Source organism: Tiliqua scincoides, chromosome 1 (genome assembly GCF_035046505.1).
Source record: "Tiliqua scincoides isolate rTilSci1 chromosome 1, rTilSci1.hap2, whole genome shotgun sequence".
Classification (NCBI taxonomy): Eukaryota; Metazoa; Chordata; class Lepidosauria; order Squamata; family Scincidae; genus Tiliqua; species Tiliqua scincoides.
The window spans coordinates 52,084,406-52,101,021 of record NC_089821.1 but is presented as its reverse complement, the minus strand read 5'-3'; the positions used below and the strand labels follow the sequence as shown (position 1 = coordinate 52,101,021).

Sequence of the window (16,616 nt, the reverse complement as noted above, 5' to 3'; positions counted from 1 at the left end):
TGGCCCTCAAGTTCTCAGCTGCTAAAGCCATGCTGAGGTGTTACTGCTGAAAGTGCAGCCAACTTGAAAATGAGTTCTCCCATATCTTGAATATGATCAAGATATGTATATTTTCTCTTCTGTCATTTGCAACTAATGAGTTGCCAAGTGAGAAAAAGTGCTTATTTTTGGTCATGAACTGTTTAATGACATCACTTCCTGCTTTAATGACATCACTTCCGGCCCTCAGCGGGCATTATGAATGCTGTTCGGCCCTCTGTATGAAATGAGTTTGACACCCCTTGTCTAAGATAATGGAATGGGGGAAATTTTGCCTGGGCTATAAACTCATTACCATGACTTAAAAATATACACTTAATAGTGATTATGCTTGATAATATTTATGCAGACATATTTCCCTCTATCTGTGTGAGGGGCTTGATCTTGTAAGCTTTTCTGGTCCCAACGAGAAATATAGCAGAAGAAGAGACCAGTTGAATAGGACATGTGAAGATTTGTAATGCCTCCCTATTTTGCACGTTTTCTCATGGATTAAAAGTCCTGGAGTGCTTCATTTTCTGCAGAAATTTTATGTGCATGGGCTCCAAGAGCCAAAAGACTGTGACAGCTAACTGGAGAGGGGGGGAAGGGGGAGAAGGGACAAGAACCATAGTACTGTAATTATGGATGCTGAAGATCTCGGACAGGAAGGGCTAGCTGGTGATGAAAATACTGGCCCCAAAACACATGGAAGGAAATTAGTTGTGTGTGTAAATATATTGCTCTACTTTGGATTTTTTATTGCCATCACTTTGTAATTGATCGATCTCTCTCTCTCTCTCCCTCCCCCTCCTGTTCAAACTTTTGTTTTTTCTTTCCTTTTTATTGACAGGCACAAAACTTAAATTCTACTTCATTTTGTCTCCTTAGAATGTTGACTTGTGGGACTAAACTTCTACACCTTTGGACACCTTCCACAAACGTTGTGCCTGGAGTAACCCATAAAAAAGGACACCTGATGGAGAAAATAGTGTTGCAGGTAAAACTATTCCCTTGTTTACATATCTACTATTACTGTATTAGCAACAACATTTTTAGCTTCCTCCAGGGAATTAAGGATAGTGTATGTATAGGTCCAACCTTGTTATACACAGATTTGACTCAACATGAATGGCCACTGCAAATGAGAATGAATGTGCTGATCCCTAGAGAAGGGGAAAGCTACAGCCCCTTTAAAATCAGTTTTTAAAAAATGCTTTTCTTACTGTTGTAGAGACAGTCATGCAAGGGATTACAGGTGTAACCTAATTATCCACAGATTTTTCTATCTCAACAGATGAGAAGGGTCCTTTAAATTAAAGGAAAACAGGCCTTTAACAATAGCCTCATTAATGTGAGAGAGGGCAACTGGCTGACAATCCATCAATCATTCTCTTTCCAGGCAATTAGCTTCACTCCAAGGCAAAGCACCACCACCCCCAGCATGTGAAAGAAAGATCTCTTTGCTCTGGGTGAAGGGAGGGGTAACTGGCTAGCCTGGAGAGAGACTGATTGATGGATCATTTACCTAATGACTCTGTCTTAACATTGCAAAAGTCAGCAAGGCAGATTTTAAATCACTTGAGCAAAGGGACTTTGTTTTTTAAATTGATTTTCTTTAGTGCAGTTTTTGCCATTCTGGTAAAGGAACCCTCAGCCTGTAGTTTTCCTCCTTCTTCACATCTTATCCTCCCAACAACCCGATAAGATATAGTTGAGTAGGAACCTGAACCCCCATCTCTGCCAAACACAGTCTAGCTCAGCCTTTTTCAACCACTGTGCAGTGGCACACTGGTGTGCTGCGAATGGCCTGCAGTTGTGCTGCGGGAGTTTGGGGGAGGGTCATTTATTAGTAGGGCCATTGGGGGATGTGAGCCCTGCACCAACAGCATGGTGTGCCTTGTCAAAAAACCAATGGTGTGCCTTGACAATTTTAGTACCTTGTCAGTGTGCCATGAGATGAAAAAGGTAAGAAATCACTGGTTTTGGTACTACACCACACCCTTAACTGCTTTGGCTTTAAAAGCTTTATATGGTGTCTGGAATTTTGTGTGTAATATTAAATAGTCCCTTTTCTCAGTGTTATCTGTTATTATTATTATTATTATTATTAACAACAATAGTATTTATATACCGCTTTTCAACTAAAAGTTCACAAAGCGGTTTACAGAGAAAAATCAAATAACTAAATGGCTCCCTGTCCCAGAAGGGCTCACAATCTAAAAAGATGCAAATGAATACCAGCAGACAGCCACTAGAACAGACAGTGCTGGGGTGAGGTGGGCCAGTTACTCTCCCTCTGCTAAAAAAAGGAGCACCCACTTGAAAAAGTGCCTCTTACCCAATTAGGAGGGGTTTTTGCCCATGGAAATTGTGCTGTGTATAGTCAATCTTGGGAACAGATCAGTTTGGGTGCATCTGCCCCCCTTTTTCTTTAACCATTTTTTGTGAGCACAGATTGAGGTTATACAAGAGCAAAACCTCTGTCTTGTTGGTTCCCTGTTCACACTGTTCAGCATATGGGAGTTTCTATAGGGTCATTTGCCTGAACATTTAGGTGTAAAGCACTGTATACCAAAATGTTTTGCTTGAGAAATTAACATTAAAATTTCTTATGCACAGTCCTGTGCTTGTGCGCAAGAATATGTACGTGATATGGGAGTGCAGATCATTTTTATTCTAATTTTATTCTATACATGGAAAATGGTTGCTGGGATCTACTTGTGTGCAAGTATGAACCTGTTTATGCAAAAATTACCTGGTAGAAGTTGTAGAATAAATGTCACAAATGTTTGTGTCACCTAGTGTAAGAGCTCACTGTATTGCCCCCCATGATGATGGTTCTCCCATATCAGACCATACAGCATTGTTTCCCAAACTTTTTAGTGCTAAGACTTGCTTTAAAAAATGACAATCTATTGTGACCCACTAGGCAAAAGAGATCTAGAGAGAAATATTTTATTAATAATAAAGGGTTCTGTGCTCCCAAAGCTACTAGATACTCTAAATCTAGTATCGATGTGTAGAAATTTGCTAGACTCTCCCTAGAAATGGAGTTCAGGGACTGTTCTCCTCCCTTCCATTCTTTGCAGTCATTCCAGGATACCCAGAAAGCTGGAGAGCAGGATGTGCAGTTGGGGACTTCTAGTCCAGACAAAGGGCTGAAACTGGGTTCACATATGAATGCTATGGTACACTACTTACTAGACAAAATTGGAAAATGTGACACTTTGGTTTGAGGGTATGATGATTACCTCATTCCGGATAATGATTGTCTTCTGCAAAATAGGCAAGGATGCTTGCAAAGTTTTTTTTTTGATGTTTCAAAAACTTTTTGCAACCTACCAAAAATCGGCTTGCCACCCACTATTGGGTCCCAACCCACAGTTTGGAAACACTGCCATACAGAATAAATTGCAACATCATACATACAACCTAAATGCAGTGCTAGGGTGGGTGTGACTCCCATTAACTTTATTTTAATATATAACAGTACAGATCACCCAACAAATCAGTAATGAACAAAAAAAAACCAATGGCTAACTTGATGTCATGCACACAATTGAATAAGAGTTCTTGTATTAACTCCTTTACATGGAAATGAGACCTGGCTCATACTAATACCTTATTGATTCTGTGCTGTGTCATAATAACACCTCAATGACTCTCAAAACAATCAGTCTCATTGGTCAGTTCTGAGTTAAGGAAATCCACTTTTAGTTATATAAGGCAGATGTGTTTTCTTTTTCTGATTATTTGACTATAACTTTTGATAGAATGCAGATATTTCAACATGGTTCATTTCACTGCATTCTGCATTAAATTAGTCATCAAATGATATATGATGGTATTTGAAAATAGCAAGATTTTCACAATTTTGGCCAGTAGTGGTGTCGCCCCACCTGAGTGTGTCACCTGGTGTGGTCTGCACCTCCCTAGCAACACCACTGACTGTACTCCTCCAAACTGATTGTGGGGAATGATTTTATGCTCACCTTTTGTAGGTAATGTACATTTTCTTTCAAGTTTTCACAGAAGTAGTTTCCTTTAACAAGAAAGCAAATAACTATTGAGCATAAAAAGTAGTGTCCCTTTGTAGAGTCAAATGGACTACAGTGAATACCTGAATTTTCAGGTTCATGAGATTTTCCCTTGCATATGCACACATAAGTGCTTTTGATTGCAGCCCACAGTCCTACATATTCATAGACCTTAAAGCAAAACAAGGACATTATTCAAAATACTAGGTGCTTGCAATGAATTGCATGTTCTTCCACTGTGCATTGTAAGAGCCGTTTTTACCTGCAGGTTCCTGTTGATGCCTATGATTTGTACATTTGGTCATGTTGGTGTTTTTTCAATGTAGAAGAGAGGTAGTGGAAAAAGAAAAAAGGTGGAAAGTGGAGAAGGTTGAAATTGGAATGGGGAAAGAAGCTATAAGGTACCAGCAGATGAGAATTTCATGGGTTGCTTAGAGATTAATTTCCTTTTTAATTTTTTTTAGGTTGACTTTCCTTCCTTACCATCTGATATTATATACAAAATTCCTGAAGCTGCAAACAGTTTGACTTGTCATTCCATGGAAACACTGGAAAAAGATTCAAGAGAACATCTTCTTTCCATTCTTTCCAAAGAGGGTACTCTTGGGTATGTTGTGTTGCATTAAGTGCAGTGCTTTGCCTTTCTACATAACTTAGCATAGAATCCCCTTTAAAAATGTACTTGTACACTTCCTTTGATTTGGAGACTCGTTGCACAGAAATTCTGATTATACCTAGGTGACTCCCCCCAGCTACTGAGCGGGAGATTACCTGGATCTTTAGAAAGGGGTGTTGTCATTATTATGAAGACAGATTTTGGAACTGAGAGCATAAATTCTGGTCTTAAACTAGTGCTTTGAACTTGTGGTTGGTATGTAGAAATGTTGCTATAAACAATTCTGAGCCCATGGGTTCAATATAAACCTACTTAAAAATTTCAGGGTTACTGTATCTTTAATTAGTAGTTTCTTCCTTGCTCAATTCTTTGCACCTGTAAGTAGTTTTTGTGTTCCCTGAAATAAGCATGGTATTCCCAGTTTGCCTCTTAGCTCGTTTTCATGGAGGGGGTTAATTTCTAAAGCTAAAGTGATTGAATATTAATTTTATGCAATTGCACCATAAAATGAAATATATAAACAATTGTTCTGGCTGCAAAGAACAGTAATTTTAAAGGGATAGTGCCAGGTAAGAATTATCTGTAATGGGGCTTAGTTCTGAGTAAATATACTGTACAGTAAGAGCTTACCGTTTTTATGGGGGCTGTAATGCAATGCTTTATTATTAACAAGCAAAACATGGAAACACAGTTTTAATTCCATTTTCGGTAGATTGCAGAAGTAGTAAGACTAAAAGTGCTTCTATACAGTTCTGACTGTAATCTGAATTTTTTTGTGTAATGGCTGAACTGAGTGTTTTCTACTTGGTTCTTTTCACATCAGTGAAACATAACATCTCACTTAAAACTTTTGGATGGTTCTCCTTCCCAGAGGAAATGTAGTGACAGAAGTTGACTTTGTGTATGGCCTCAAATTGTGTGGCTCTAATCGCCATAAATTAATAAGCTGTTTTGAATTTATTTTTGTAGACTGCCTAAAAAGGATAAAACTTTTTTGTGGGAAAAACGACATTATTGCCACACAGATGCAAACAGTCTTCCAAAGGTATTAGCTAGTGCTCCAAACTGGGATTTGACAAATCTCCCTGAAATATATTTGCTCCTTCAACAGTGGCCTCCTTTACCTCCCATGACAGCATTAGAATTACTGGATTCCAAGTAAGTCAAATACATTAATTTCAGAACTGATAAATACCAAAAAATGTAGCCTTTGAGAAATATGCTTTTTAGCACTTTCTTGCTGAAGTTGCAAGTGTTTGCAAGCCGTATTAATAATTCATTAAGCTGCTGACAGTTTTATGATTTAATAGACACTTCATGGTTGGTTTTAGGTATCTTTAGATGCCACATAAATGTTTGTTTAGAGGCCCAAATGATTAAATGCTTGACTTGTAAGGCTTATAGTTCCAAGTTAGTACTGATTTTCTAGGTTGGTGGCATGATCTTGAGGAAACTGTGCCAGGAAATGTGTGTGGGATGGAGCATGGCAACCACTGCACTAGAATATTGCACATTGTGTGCAATATAATAGAAGGTAGTTATGCCAATGTTATAGACAGATATAGCAGTGTTCAAGATCAGATGCAGGAGGCTGCAAAGTAGGAGTGCATGGCAGAATATCTTTACAGAGTGACATAATTTGCCAATTTTATTTCAGTAGGTCCAATTGTGTAGGTGCCTCTTCTGCTGTGTTGTATTGGTTGATTTTAATAGTGGCCTTAGCTTGTGCATTTTGTGAAGTCTTTGAGCAATATCAGTGCAGAGGTGGTCTAAAAGCTGTTAAGGCAATTTGCTTGGCCCCCCTTGGAGATGTAATAGATGAAGAATGGATTTGAATTTTTAATAAAAAAATAATCCTGTTCGTTCCAAAACATTTTGGAATAGGGATGTATGTGTGATCTTGTCAAATTTAGGGTCCCTTTAAGGGGAGAAAGGTGGGATAAAGATTTGGTAAATAAAATTAACTTAAATGACATATAGTTCATTACAGATTTTTATGATGCTTTGTAGTTTTGCAGATCAGGAAGTAAGAACTAGAGCTGTGCAGTGGATTGAGGCAATAAGTGATGATGAACTTGCTGACTTTCTTCCCCAGTTTGTGCAGGTAAGATATATCATACATTTTAAAAAACTTGCTGGCACTTAATTATTTTCTGTTAAACAGTTATGGTTCATTTGCTTTTGGAAAAAATAAAACATTTAACTAAAGAAGTATTCAGTCCAATAAATCAGTATTATTGTTTGGCAGGAGTAGGTAGCAGTTGCTCTAAAAAGACAAACCATATAATTTGCTGGCTATTTACTTCTCTTCTGCCACTGCCAACTCTGTGTAGTCTCACAGTGCAGTCCTAGGCTTGTCTACTTGGAAGTAAGCTCTGTTGTGCTCAATGGGGCTTACTCCCAGGAAGAGCGTATCTAGGATTGCAGCCTTTGTTTCTTTTTCTGCTACTTCTAAAGGTGAACATTCATTTGTGCTGTTTCCAGAAGGTAATTTTTGCTGAACTATAGTGTGTGCATTTAGTCTTCCACCTCCCCTCTTTCCAGGCCTTAAGGGCTAGGGGAAAGGATATCCTGAAAGTTTAATGCTTTGAGAGGGTGTGCTCAGTCATTGTAGCACTTCGCTGTTTTTCCCCCAGAGACTTTGCAACCCAGTGTTATCCTGGTTGCTGAAACTGTGAGCAATCATGGTGGAAATAGCACAGGGGTTTGGGGGATCTAGCAGAGGGGGGAAAGTCAGGTAAGGAAAGAAAACAAGCAGCCACTGGAAAACTATTTGCAGAGTTACCATAGATGTAATGTTGGACTGCATAGAGTCATAGACAGAACTGTATATAGTCAGCTTTTCTAAATTGATGTAATTTCTGTCTGTGCCAAATAGGTTTTTCTTTATAATAGCTCTTAAACTGCACGTGTCCAACTGTACCAAACCAACTCATTTTGTCTGTGGATTATAAATATAGACAGCATTTGTATAGTGCTTTTTGAGTTTAGCAAAGTGCCAGATGTAATCTTTACCACAACCTGTAAGGTAAGAATTATTGTCCCCATATTGCAGCTTAGAGCCAAAGCTGAGAGGGAGTGCCTTGCCTAATGCCACCTGGTGAGTTCATGACAGAGGTGAGATTCAAATGGGAAAGCACTGATTTGCTGCTCTGTTTTAACTACAAAACAGCAGCAATTCGGATAATCTTTCAAATAAAGATCTGTTTTTATTCTTAGTTTCAAATTCTAACATGTAAACTTTTATTTTTAATATATAGGCACTAAAATATGAAACGTACCTGGACAACTCACTAGTCAGATTCCTTTTGACCCGAGCATTAGGAAATATTCGAATAGCACACTATTTATATTGGTAAGAATATCTTCTGTTTTTTGTCACCTGTACTTGGGCAAATCATTTGTTTTTCTGAACAAAGTATCTAGTTTAATTTGGTAGCAAGAACTTCATTATTAGAGATCATAATGCTGTGCAGCACTGAAAAATTTGTGTTGTTACTGCTTTAAGTATTTAATTGAAGGTTCTGAAAAACCTGGGTGTGCTTAATTGCTTTCTGATGTCTCTTGGGCTCTCTCTTTCTAGCTTAAATTGTCAGTTACAAGTAAGTATTACCATTTACAGGCATTATCCCTCAAACTCAGTGTAGTTCACAAATCATTCTGAACCTTAAAACAAAATCCTTACTAAGAAAAATCCAATTAATCTCATGCATAAATTACTCAATCCAAATTACCTAAATTTGAATGAATACTGGTTTCAGATGGTATGACTCTGGATGCAACAATAAGTAGTTTTGTATATTTCCACACGTTCTCTAAAGGTCCAGGGTATGAGTCCTCTGTGGAAGCTGAGAACCTCATGCAGCTGTTCTGGAAAGGGAGATGGCATCAGAAATCCTAATGTAAATCCCATTCCATGACTCTGTGTTCCCCTCCCCCTCAATGTACATATAAAAGTAATGTGTAACATGGATGTTATACATGGATGTCTTGTTAATGTGGTCTGTGTCTACCCTCCGCCAAGTCTTGTACTGCTTGTGTTGTATGTTGCTGTGTGTATTTATTGGCGAATCCAGCACGCTGTGATCTATTTTAAAATCTAGTTACTGCAGCATGAACTTAGGTTATGAGGGGGACCTGTGTGTTTGTAAGCACTTTGTGAAGGAAACCAATCGAATATGTAACATTTCAGGTTACTGAAGGATACCCTACATGATATCAAACATGGCGTAAGATATGAGCACATCCTTGGTACCCTCCTTTCCATCTGTGGCAAAAGACTAAGAGAAGAGCTGGAAAAACAGACAAGATTGGTACAGATCTTGGGAATGGTAGCAGAAAAAGTTAAGCAAACAACTGGATCTGCAAGACAGGTTTGTTAAGCTAGCAGGCTGTTTGTCAATGAGACTCTGCCCATAACAGTTGGTCAGTCATAGAATTATAGAGTTGGAAGGGACCTAATAGGTCATCTGGTCCAACCTCATACCTTAGGCAGGAAATCCTCTTAGACAAGCACCTTAACAATGGGTACTTGTCGAGCCTCTGCTTGAATATATCTGGTGAGGGAGAGTCTACCACCTGTCTCAGCAATCTGTTCCACTGCTGAACCACCCTGACAATCAGGAATTTTTTCTAATCAAAATGTCCTCTTGCAGTTTGTACCCGTTTGTTCTAGTTCTACTTTCAGAGACAATTGAGAATAAATTATTCCCTTCTTCAATATGACAGCCCTTTAGGTGTTTGAAGACAGCTATCCTCTGCCGGCTGAACTTGCCAAGTTCCCTCAATTTTTCCTCGTAGGGCTTGTCCTCCAGCCCCCTGATTGTCACTCTCCTCTGAACCTGCTCCAGTTTGGCTGCATCTTTCTTATTATTACAGTCTTTGTATTACTGCTACATGCAAGTTTATAAACATAGATGGATTTTATTTATCACTCTGGGGGTGCATTGTAAGTTATATTTCTTTAATAAAGTCTTGAGTCTTGTGGATCATGGAATAAAAACAGAAAATGTATGCTCCCTTGTAGATGTTCCACAGCCAGGACCAAATAGAGTCTGTATAGGAATATTGAAATGTCATAGGATTATATGTTAAGTATTGGTGCTCATGGTACTTGCTTTCCCACCCACTCCTTCCTAGGGGAACTCTCTGGACCTGCCAAAAAGCTGATTAGTCATGTGGAATGTAGCATGAAAAGTTGCTGTGGGAGGAGCGGAGATTAGTAAAAGCAGTCCTCCCTTCCTAATGGGTCACTTTTGTGACTGGAATGTTGCTCATTCTGAGGCTGCACACTGCCTTCCTTTTTTTTTTTTTTCTGCAGTTTCCCCCCTCCCACTATAGCTCTCCCACACTGTTCTCAAGGTCCCTGACCTTCAGGAGTGCTTTTCAACAGGCTCAGGGAGCTTTCCTATGAAGATAAGTACCACAAGCATCGTTGCACTCATGCTATGTAGGATATAACCCTTTGTATTGATAACAATGATTTCTCAGAATTTCACTGGGTTAAATTTCATCCTGTGTTGTGTGTTACAGACTGTATTGCAAAGTGGAATGGAACGAGTTCAGTCCTTTTTCTTAAAAAATAAGTGCCGTTTGCCTCTCAGTCCCAGCCTTGTAGCAAAAGAACTGAATGTAAAGGTATGTGGTGTGTGTATGTCTCAATTTCTAATTGAATACAATATGTACCTACTTTACATGCAGTATTATAATTCCTGCAAGAATGACCAGAAGGTTGAAAGATCTGAATGGAATCAATTTCTGTCCTTGGCCCATCTCCAACACTAGGCAAGAAAAAGTAGATTGAGTACAGCTTAATTATGAGCAGACAACCTGTACCTGTGAAAGAGAGATAACATAACTCAGTGGTGCCCAAACTGGTGAGTCATGACCCACTAGCCAGGGAAGCACTTGCCCCTGCCCCTTTAAGGGGTGGAGATGAGGGGGAGGCAGCAGGATTGCGCTGCTGCCTGGGTTGGGAAGGTTTTTACTTACCTGCAGCTAGAGCTGCAGTCTGGTGGGGGGAGGGCTGGGGAGCCCACCACAGGGCTCCCCAAGCCACTTGTCTAAAAATGAGAAAGAACAGGCACTTCTGGCTTTGTGATGAAACCAGAAGTGCATGTTTTTTTCTTTTTTAGTCTTAACATAGGCATAGAGGTCTCCCCAGACCCCCCAGGACTGCAGTGCTGGCTGCAGGTAAGTGAAAATTTCCTCTCGTCCCCCGCAGCAGCACAATCCTGGGGACAGCTCTGCTGCCTCCCCCCCTCGCCCACAACAACTCACAGTGCTCCCAAATCCCATATAGGACTTTGGGAAGCACTGACATAACTGCTTTGTTACATAAAACCATCTCGTCCAGGTTTCTTATAGTGGCAATCCAGACGCATCTTGGAATGTCACAGGCAGAAAAGGCAAGAGTTTGTCCCTAGCATTGATACTTGCAGGTGCCTCTGAGATTTAAGTTACTGTTATTCAATGTATAATAGCTTAAAATTCAATATACGAATGACTATGTGTACATAATTCTGAATGAACAGATTCTGGATATTGGAATACAACCGAGCTTTATGTATATTTATCCTGGCTGCAATACTTGCACCTTCATGCTAAAACTTCTTGGGACTTTTGCCGCTCCAGGGCTGCCCCTTGAAGTGCCACCTCCTGACCCAGAAGTAATTACGGTTACATGATAATGTCACCCTAATTAGAGTTGGGCCTTGGCATCCACTGGGATTCTGTTCTCAGAACCACCACGGATGCAGAAAATTAAACCAGCAGTCGGGTGACAGGTCCTCTGGTCCTGTCCGGAGGGTGTTCTGAGACTCGGGGAAGCCTGTGGGAGTTGTCTAAGATGCACTTCCTGTTTTCAGAAAAAAAACAGAAGTGTGTCTTAGAGGTCTCCAGGGGCATGCCAAGGTCATCTCTGGTTGCTTCTAGAGCAGTGGTTCTCAAACTGGTGGGTCGTGTAATGCTTCCCCTGTCCCTTTAAGGGGTGGGGGAAGGGGAGGGAGGCAGTGACACAACCCCCAGGATCATGTTGCTAAGGGGGGTGGGGGGGTGCTTTGCACTTCTTAAATATAGGGCTGTAGGGCTGCAGCAGGCTACAGGAGGTGCGGGGAGCCCTGTGCAGCCCTCTGCAGCGCTCCCAGTGGTTTGGAATCTGCAATCAAAGTGGGCGCAAAGCACTTCCCTAGCCCCTGCCCCGCAAGAACTTACTGAGGGAGTAAAGCTCCCTCAAAGTTTGAGAAACCCTGGTCTAGAGGGTACAAGCAGATCCTCAATGTGGTTAGGGGGGAGTGGATTATGGCAGTGCCCCCATAAGCATGCCGCCTGGGGGTCACTTAGTTGCCATTTTTTTGCAAGCATGAGGCCTGAATACATGAAAAAATTAAGCACTTTCCATTCAAATGCATAGCATCCTGTGGGGTTATCTTTTGAAATTAAAGTTATTTTAGTTAACATTGTTCAACATCTCTTTAATGCTTTTGTGTTCTAATGTTATCAGGAACTCTCATGATAATTGAATGTAAAATATCTTGCAGGCATGCTCCTACTTCAGTTCTAATGCAGTACCCCTTAAAATAGCTCTGGTGAATGCAGATCCTTTGGGAGAAGAAATTAATGTAATGTTTAAGGTACATTATTTTGATTGAGCTGGACAGAAATTACTGTTTTATAGTAATGAAAATTCAATTAATCTTGTTCAACATCTATTAGCTTTATGGTATCAAGCTGATGTTCCTCACACATATCATCTATTCTTATATTCAGAGGATGACACTTTTACTGTTTAAACAAGGCTTTGAAATGGAAGGAAATTTTAAATTTGTACTAATAGAAGTGTAGGGTTGTGGCGTTGTCACGGGCCAGTGGCAGGCTATTTTGTACCCTAGGCAAGGCTAACTGAAATAGAAAATTTTCTGTAATATTCCATTGTACTGTTATGGTATTTATCTCAATTTAATAATATAAATTGTCAGTTGAATTTTTTTATATGGGTTAAAAAAATGAATCTGTATAAAACTGTGCCCCTCAAAGGTCAGTACTGCACCCCTCTAAGGTCTGCACCCTAGGCGGCTGCCTAGTTGGCCTAATGATTGCATAGGCCTTGGGCGTTGTATTAATGGTCGCAGCTATTCAAGACTTTTCTGCAAATATTGGAAATGGCAGATCAAACTTTGCATGTCTAGTGAGATCCGGGCATGTTTCTCAAGCAGCAAAACTACTTTTGCCTGCTTTTGCCTCTCCACTCTAGTGCAATACGACAAACCACTTTTGAAACTTCATAGTTTTAAATTCTTTCTGAGATCTGTTGTGTGGGCTTTGCAGTTCAAAGAAAAAAATTAGATCAAAATGTTTCAATGCATCTAGTAGTTCTCAACTGTGCTAATGTTTCATATTTTATATGTAGAATCAACAGTTTGATCTCTACTATTAGACTAAATGCTGGAAGAAAAAATGTTGAACTTCATAAGAATAAAGCTCTTACCGTGCACTGTGGACGTGGTCTGTGAGCAGAACTGCCCATTATTTTTGCCTTTGTTGGTTGTGGGGAGGAGCAAGAAACCATCCACAGCAATGAAAAATTATTGGAAAATATTGCTGTACTCTTTAAGTTTTGGAGTTTTTACCAGGCATTGCCCATTTACCTTCAAGTCTGTCTTTATGTTTTGAAGAAATAGAAACTTGATTTTATTTTAAAGAAAACATATGCTGAATTCTGGGGCCAGGATCAGTTTCTGCCCTTATGGAGTGGAATATGAGGCTTGTCCTGCTAAAAGTGCTTCCATTCATTTACTGTCTTAATTTCATTTTAGGTTGGAGAAGATCTACGTCAAGATATGTTGGCCTTACAAATGATAAAAATTATGGACAAGATCTGGTTACAGGAAGGACTGGACCTTCGTATGGTTATTTTCAAGTGCCTTTCGACTGGCAAAGACAGAGGTGCAAACAATTTCTGGTTCTCACTGTGGCATCTTGCATGCAATCTAGGTCTTGCCTGCTTTTTGTTTCATGTCCCAGTGGGAATGGAATCTTTAGCTGTGAGAAGTTGAGAGCAATCATACTAAGCTCTCTGTTTGCTTGGCAAATGGTGCTATAGTTCACTGTGCATTTTAAGTACAGCTAGCTCCACTTTGTCCCAGTGGTGCTATTAGTATACCTGTAACACACATGGTCTTTGAGTGCTGAATTTTTCCTGCAGTTCAGACTATCGGAGATCAGCTACAGGAAGCGTTAAAGTTGAATTGAATCTGAGAAAGAAATGCTTCTCCATATGAGGAAATAAATATGTATTTGGAGAGGAAGACTTGGGGATTTAGAACTGTAGAGATTATTCTAGTAATACCTTGTATAAGAACTTATAATGTGGTAATTCGCCTTCTTGATTAGTCAATAGTATTGAGTTTAAACTCTTAACTGTTTATCAAGAATCTTACAGGATTTGCTTTTTTGTATATTAACAAGAATATAAAACATTCATAACACAAATATGGTTACAAATATTTTACAGTATATTGTATAGGTAGTCCTTTACATAAGGACATCTGACTGATGTCCCAACTTAAGGATGGCTGTGTCATGTGCAGGTGTAATACTCAAAAATTTCAACATTTTTGCTCAGGAGTAATACTGAGTATTTTTGAGAGGGATACTTCGTTTTTGAGATTCAGAAATAGAGGGTAAAGAGCCAGTACAGTACTTAGTATAGTTCTATTCATATTCCTCTCCACCTACTACATATGCAAATTATAACTTCTTGTAAAATGGAACTAATACAAATGCAGCCCCTTTATCTAAGCTACCTTAAGACTTTTTTTGTACATTATACAACAGAAAAGCATGGTTACCATACAGTGTACATTCATTAGGATGTGAATGTATCAATTTTTTGGATTATTTCTATATTTTTCAACCACTGCAGAAAGTTGTTCACAATTCTGTTAACATTTCATAAATGTTTCAACTTAAGTACAGACTTTGGAACAACCTGTACTTAATTAGGGAACTACTTGTATTAGTTTGCAAGGAATATTTATTTTAAATACCTGATGGTAGAATTAAGAAAACACATGATGATGGAGATGATGATATCGGATCCAATCCTTATTAACTACAAGAAATTGAATTGGCTAAAAAGTAGAAGGACATAATTTGGATGGAGCGTAGAGAACTGACTATAAAGAGTTGAAGAGACTGTGAGTGCAATCCTAACCCATAGATGGGCCGGCACAAGTCCCTTGAGCCAGCCCAATAGTGTTGCAAAAGTGCCATAAATCACTTTCACACCACCACTTGAGGAGGGAGGGAGTCTGGCCCAAGCCCAGTTGGGCTGGTGGACTGGTAAGGTTGCACAGGCTGGTGTGAGGGTCTGAGGGGGTGGGCAGGAGGTGTTTTGGGGTGGGGAGGGTTGGTGGCAGGCGGGCCTAAGGGGGGTGAGTGAGGGGTGGGACCAGGATCCAGCACGTGTCAAATCCTAACCCTGATCCCAGGTGACCTCAAGCAGCTCTGGGTTGCTCAGATTTGTGCCAGATTTGCACAAGGAATTCCCCTTGCCCCAGGCTGAGCTGCAGCTGGCCCCAACTCTGCTCTGGATGTGGGGCAGGCCTGCTGGCCTGCCTGCTCCAGGGCAGGTTAGGATTGAATTGTTAATTAATAAAAATTACGTATCTAGTAAGGGAGAAGGGAGTGGAAAGCTTCCCTCAGTATGGAATGAGATTCTGGAACAGATGAACTAATCAGAATATATTGGTGGAAGAATTCATATTGTAAGGTACTCAACTTGAATGTTTTATTTTTTTATGTCTGTCTAGAGTGCATTGATTTTTTTACTTTAATGGCTATGTTCTGTTATGTATGTGTGTGTGTACAATTGGCTTTTGTTTGCTTGTAAAGATGAAAATCCACGTAAGTACTTTTTTTAATGAAATGGAAATTCTGAACATGTGGACAAAATATTTTATGCTTATTTAAAGGAATGGTGGAGCTTGTTCCAGCTTCAGATACACTTAGGAAAATTCAAGTGGAATATGGAGTGACAGGGTCCTTTAAAGACAAGCCTCTGGCAGAATGGCTAAGAAAATACAACCCTACTGAGGAAGAATATGAAAAGGTAAGTTCTCCTATAATCTGGTTCTGTGGATGCGGGCTGCTGTGCATTCCCCCACTCACAGCTCTCCTTGCCTCTGGAGTGTGGGGGGGGCATCCCTTGTATCTGTGATTTCAGGCATTGGTAGGGGGTTCTAGAACAGAACCCTTGCAGATACAGGGGCATGCCTATAGATGAGAATGTCTTACTCACATTTTGGTACAGAACTTTTTTGTTTCTTGGCACTTCCAAATGCTTAACTGTTGCATTTTGCACATGGTGTTGCCTGTTCTTGTAGAAGCCATCCATTTAGGAAAAAAACACAATGAACTTCTAAGTCTTCTTTCCACCTGTTTTTAAGAGGCTTTTAAAATCATACTGCCAGCACTTACCACAACAGTGTTTATTTCTTCACTTGATCATGTTACTCTACTAGCTAGGTACTCAAAAAGACTTAATAAAACCAATGCAATTCTCAACATCTCTCAATTGTATTCACAACTGATAGATTGCTACAAGAGATTGTTTCTGCATAATGAACCAAAATACTACTCTTCCAGTAACAGGCTAACTCTACTTTGTTTTTGCTTATTTTAGGCATCTGAAAACTTCATCTATTCTTGTGCAGGGTGTTGTGTAGCCACCTATGTCCTTGGTATTTGTGACCGTCACAATGACAACATAATGCTTCGGAATACAGGACACATGTTCCATATTGATTTTGGAAAGTTCTTGGGCCATGCACAAATGTTTGGGAGTTTCAAGAGGTATACTAGGAAAGCATGAGAATATAAATTGTGATACTAGTGTTTTGCTTCAGTATTTTGGAAACCAGCACATGATTAATTTTGTGGCT

At 39.7% G+C, this 16,616-nt stretch overlaps 1 protein-coding gene across 2 annotated transcripts in view; it reads left to right on the top strand.

Annotated features, from left to right (window-relative positions):
* PIK3C2A (phosphatidylinositol-4-phosphate 3-kinase catalytic subunit type 2 alpha) overlaps positions 1-16,616 on the top strand; it is a 66,676-nt gene that overhangs the window by 35,905 nt on the left and 14,155 nt on the right. For both annotated transcript variants that reach the window (XM_066640764.1, XM_066640755.1), the window contains 11 exons: positions 910-1,018; positions 4,523-4,665; positions 5,644-5,832; positions 6,685-6,778; positions 7,935-8,029; positions 8,867-9,047; positions 10,207-10,311; positions 12,213-12,305; positions 13,488-13,617; positions 15,648-15,784; positions 16,358-16,527. In XM_066640764.1, the coding sequence (XP_066496861.1) occupies positions 910-1,018; positions 4,523-4,665; positions 5,644-5,832; positions 6,685-6,778; positions 7,935-8,029; positions 8,867-9,047; positions 10,207-10,311; positions 12,213-12,305; positions 13,488-13,617; positions 15,648-15,784; positions 16,358-16,527 (1,446 nt within the window). The remainder of the gene's footprint in view (positions 1-909; positions 1,019-4,522; positions 4,666-5,643; positions 5,833-6,684; positions 6,779-7,934; positions 8,030-8,866; positions 9,048-10,206; positions 10,312-12,212; positions 12,306-13,487; positions 13,618-15,647; positions 15,785-16,357; positions 16,528-16,616) is intronic.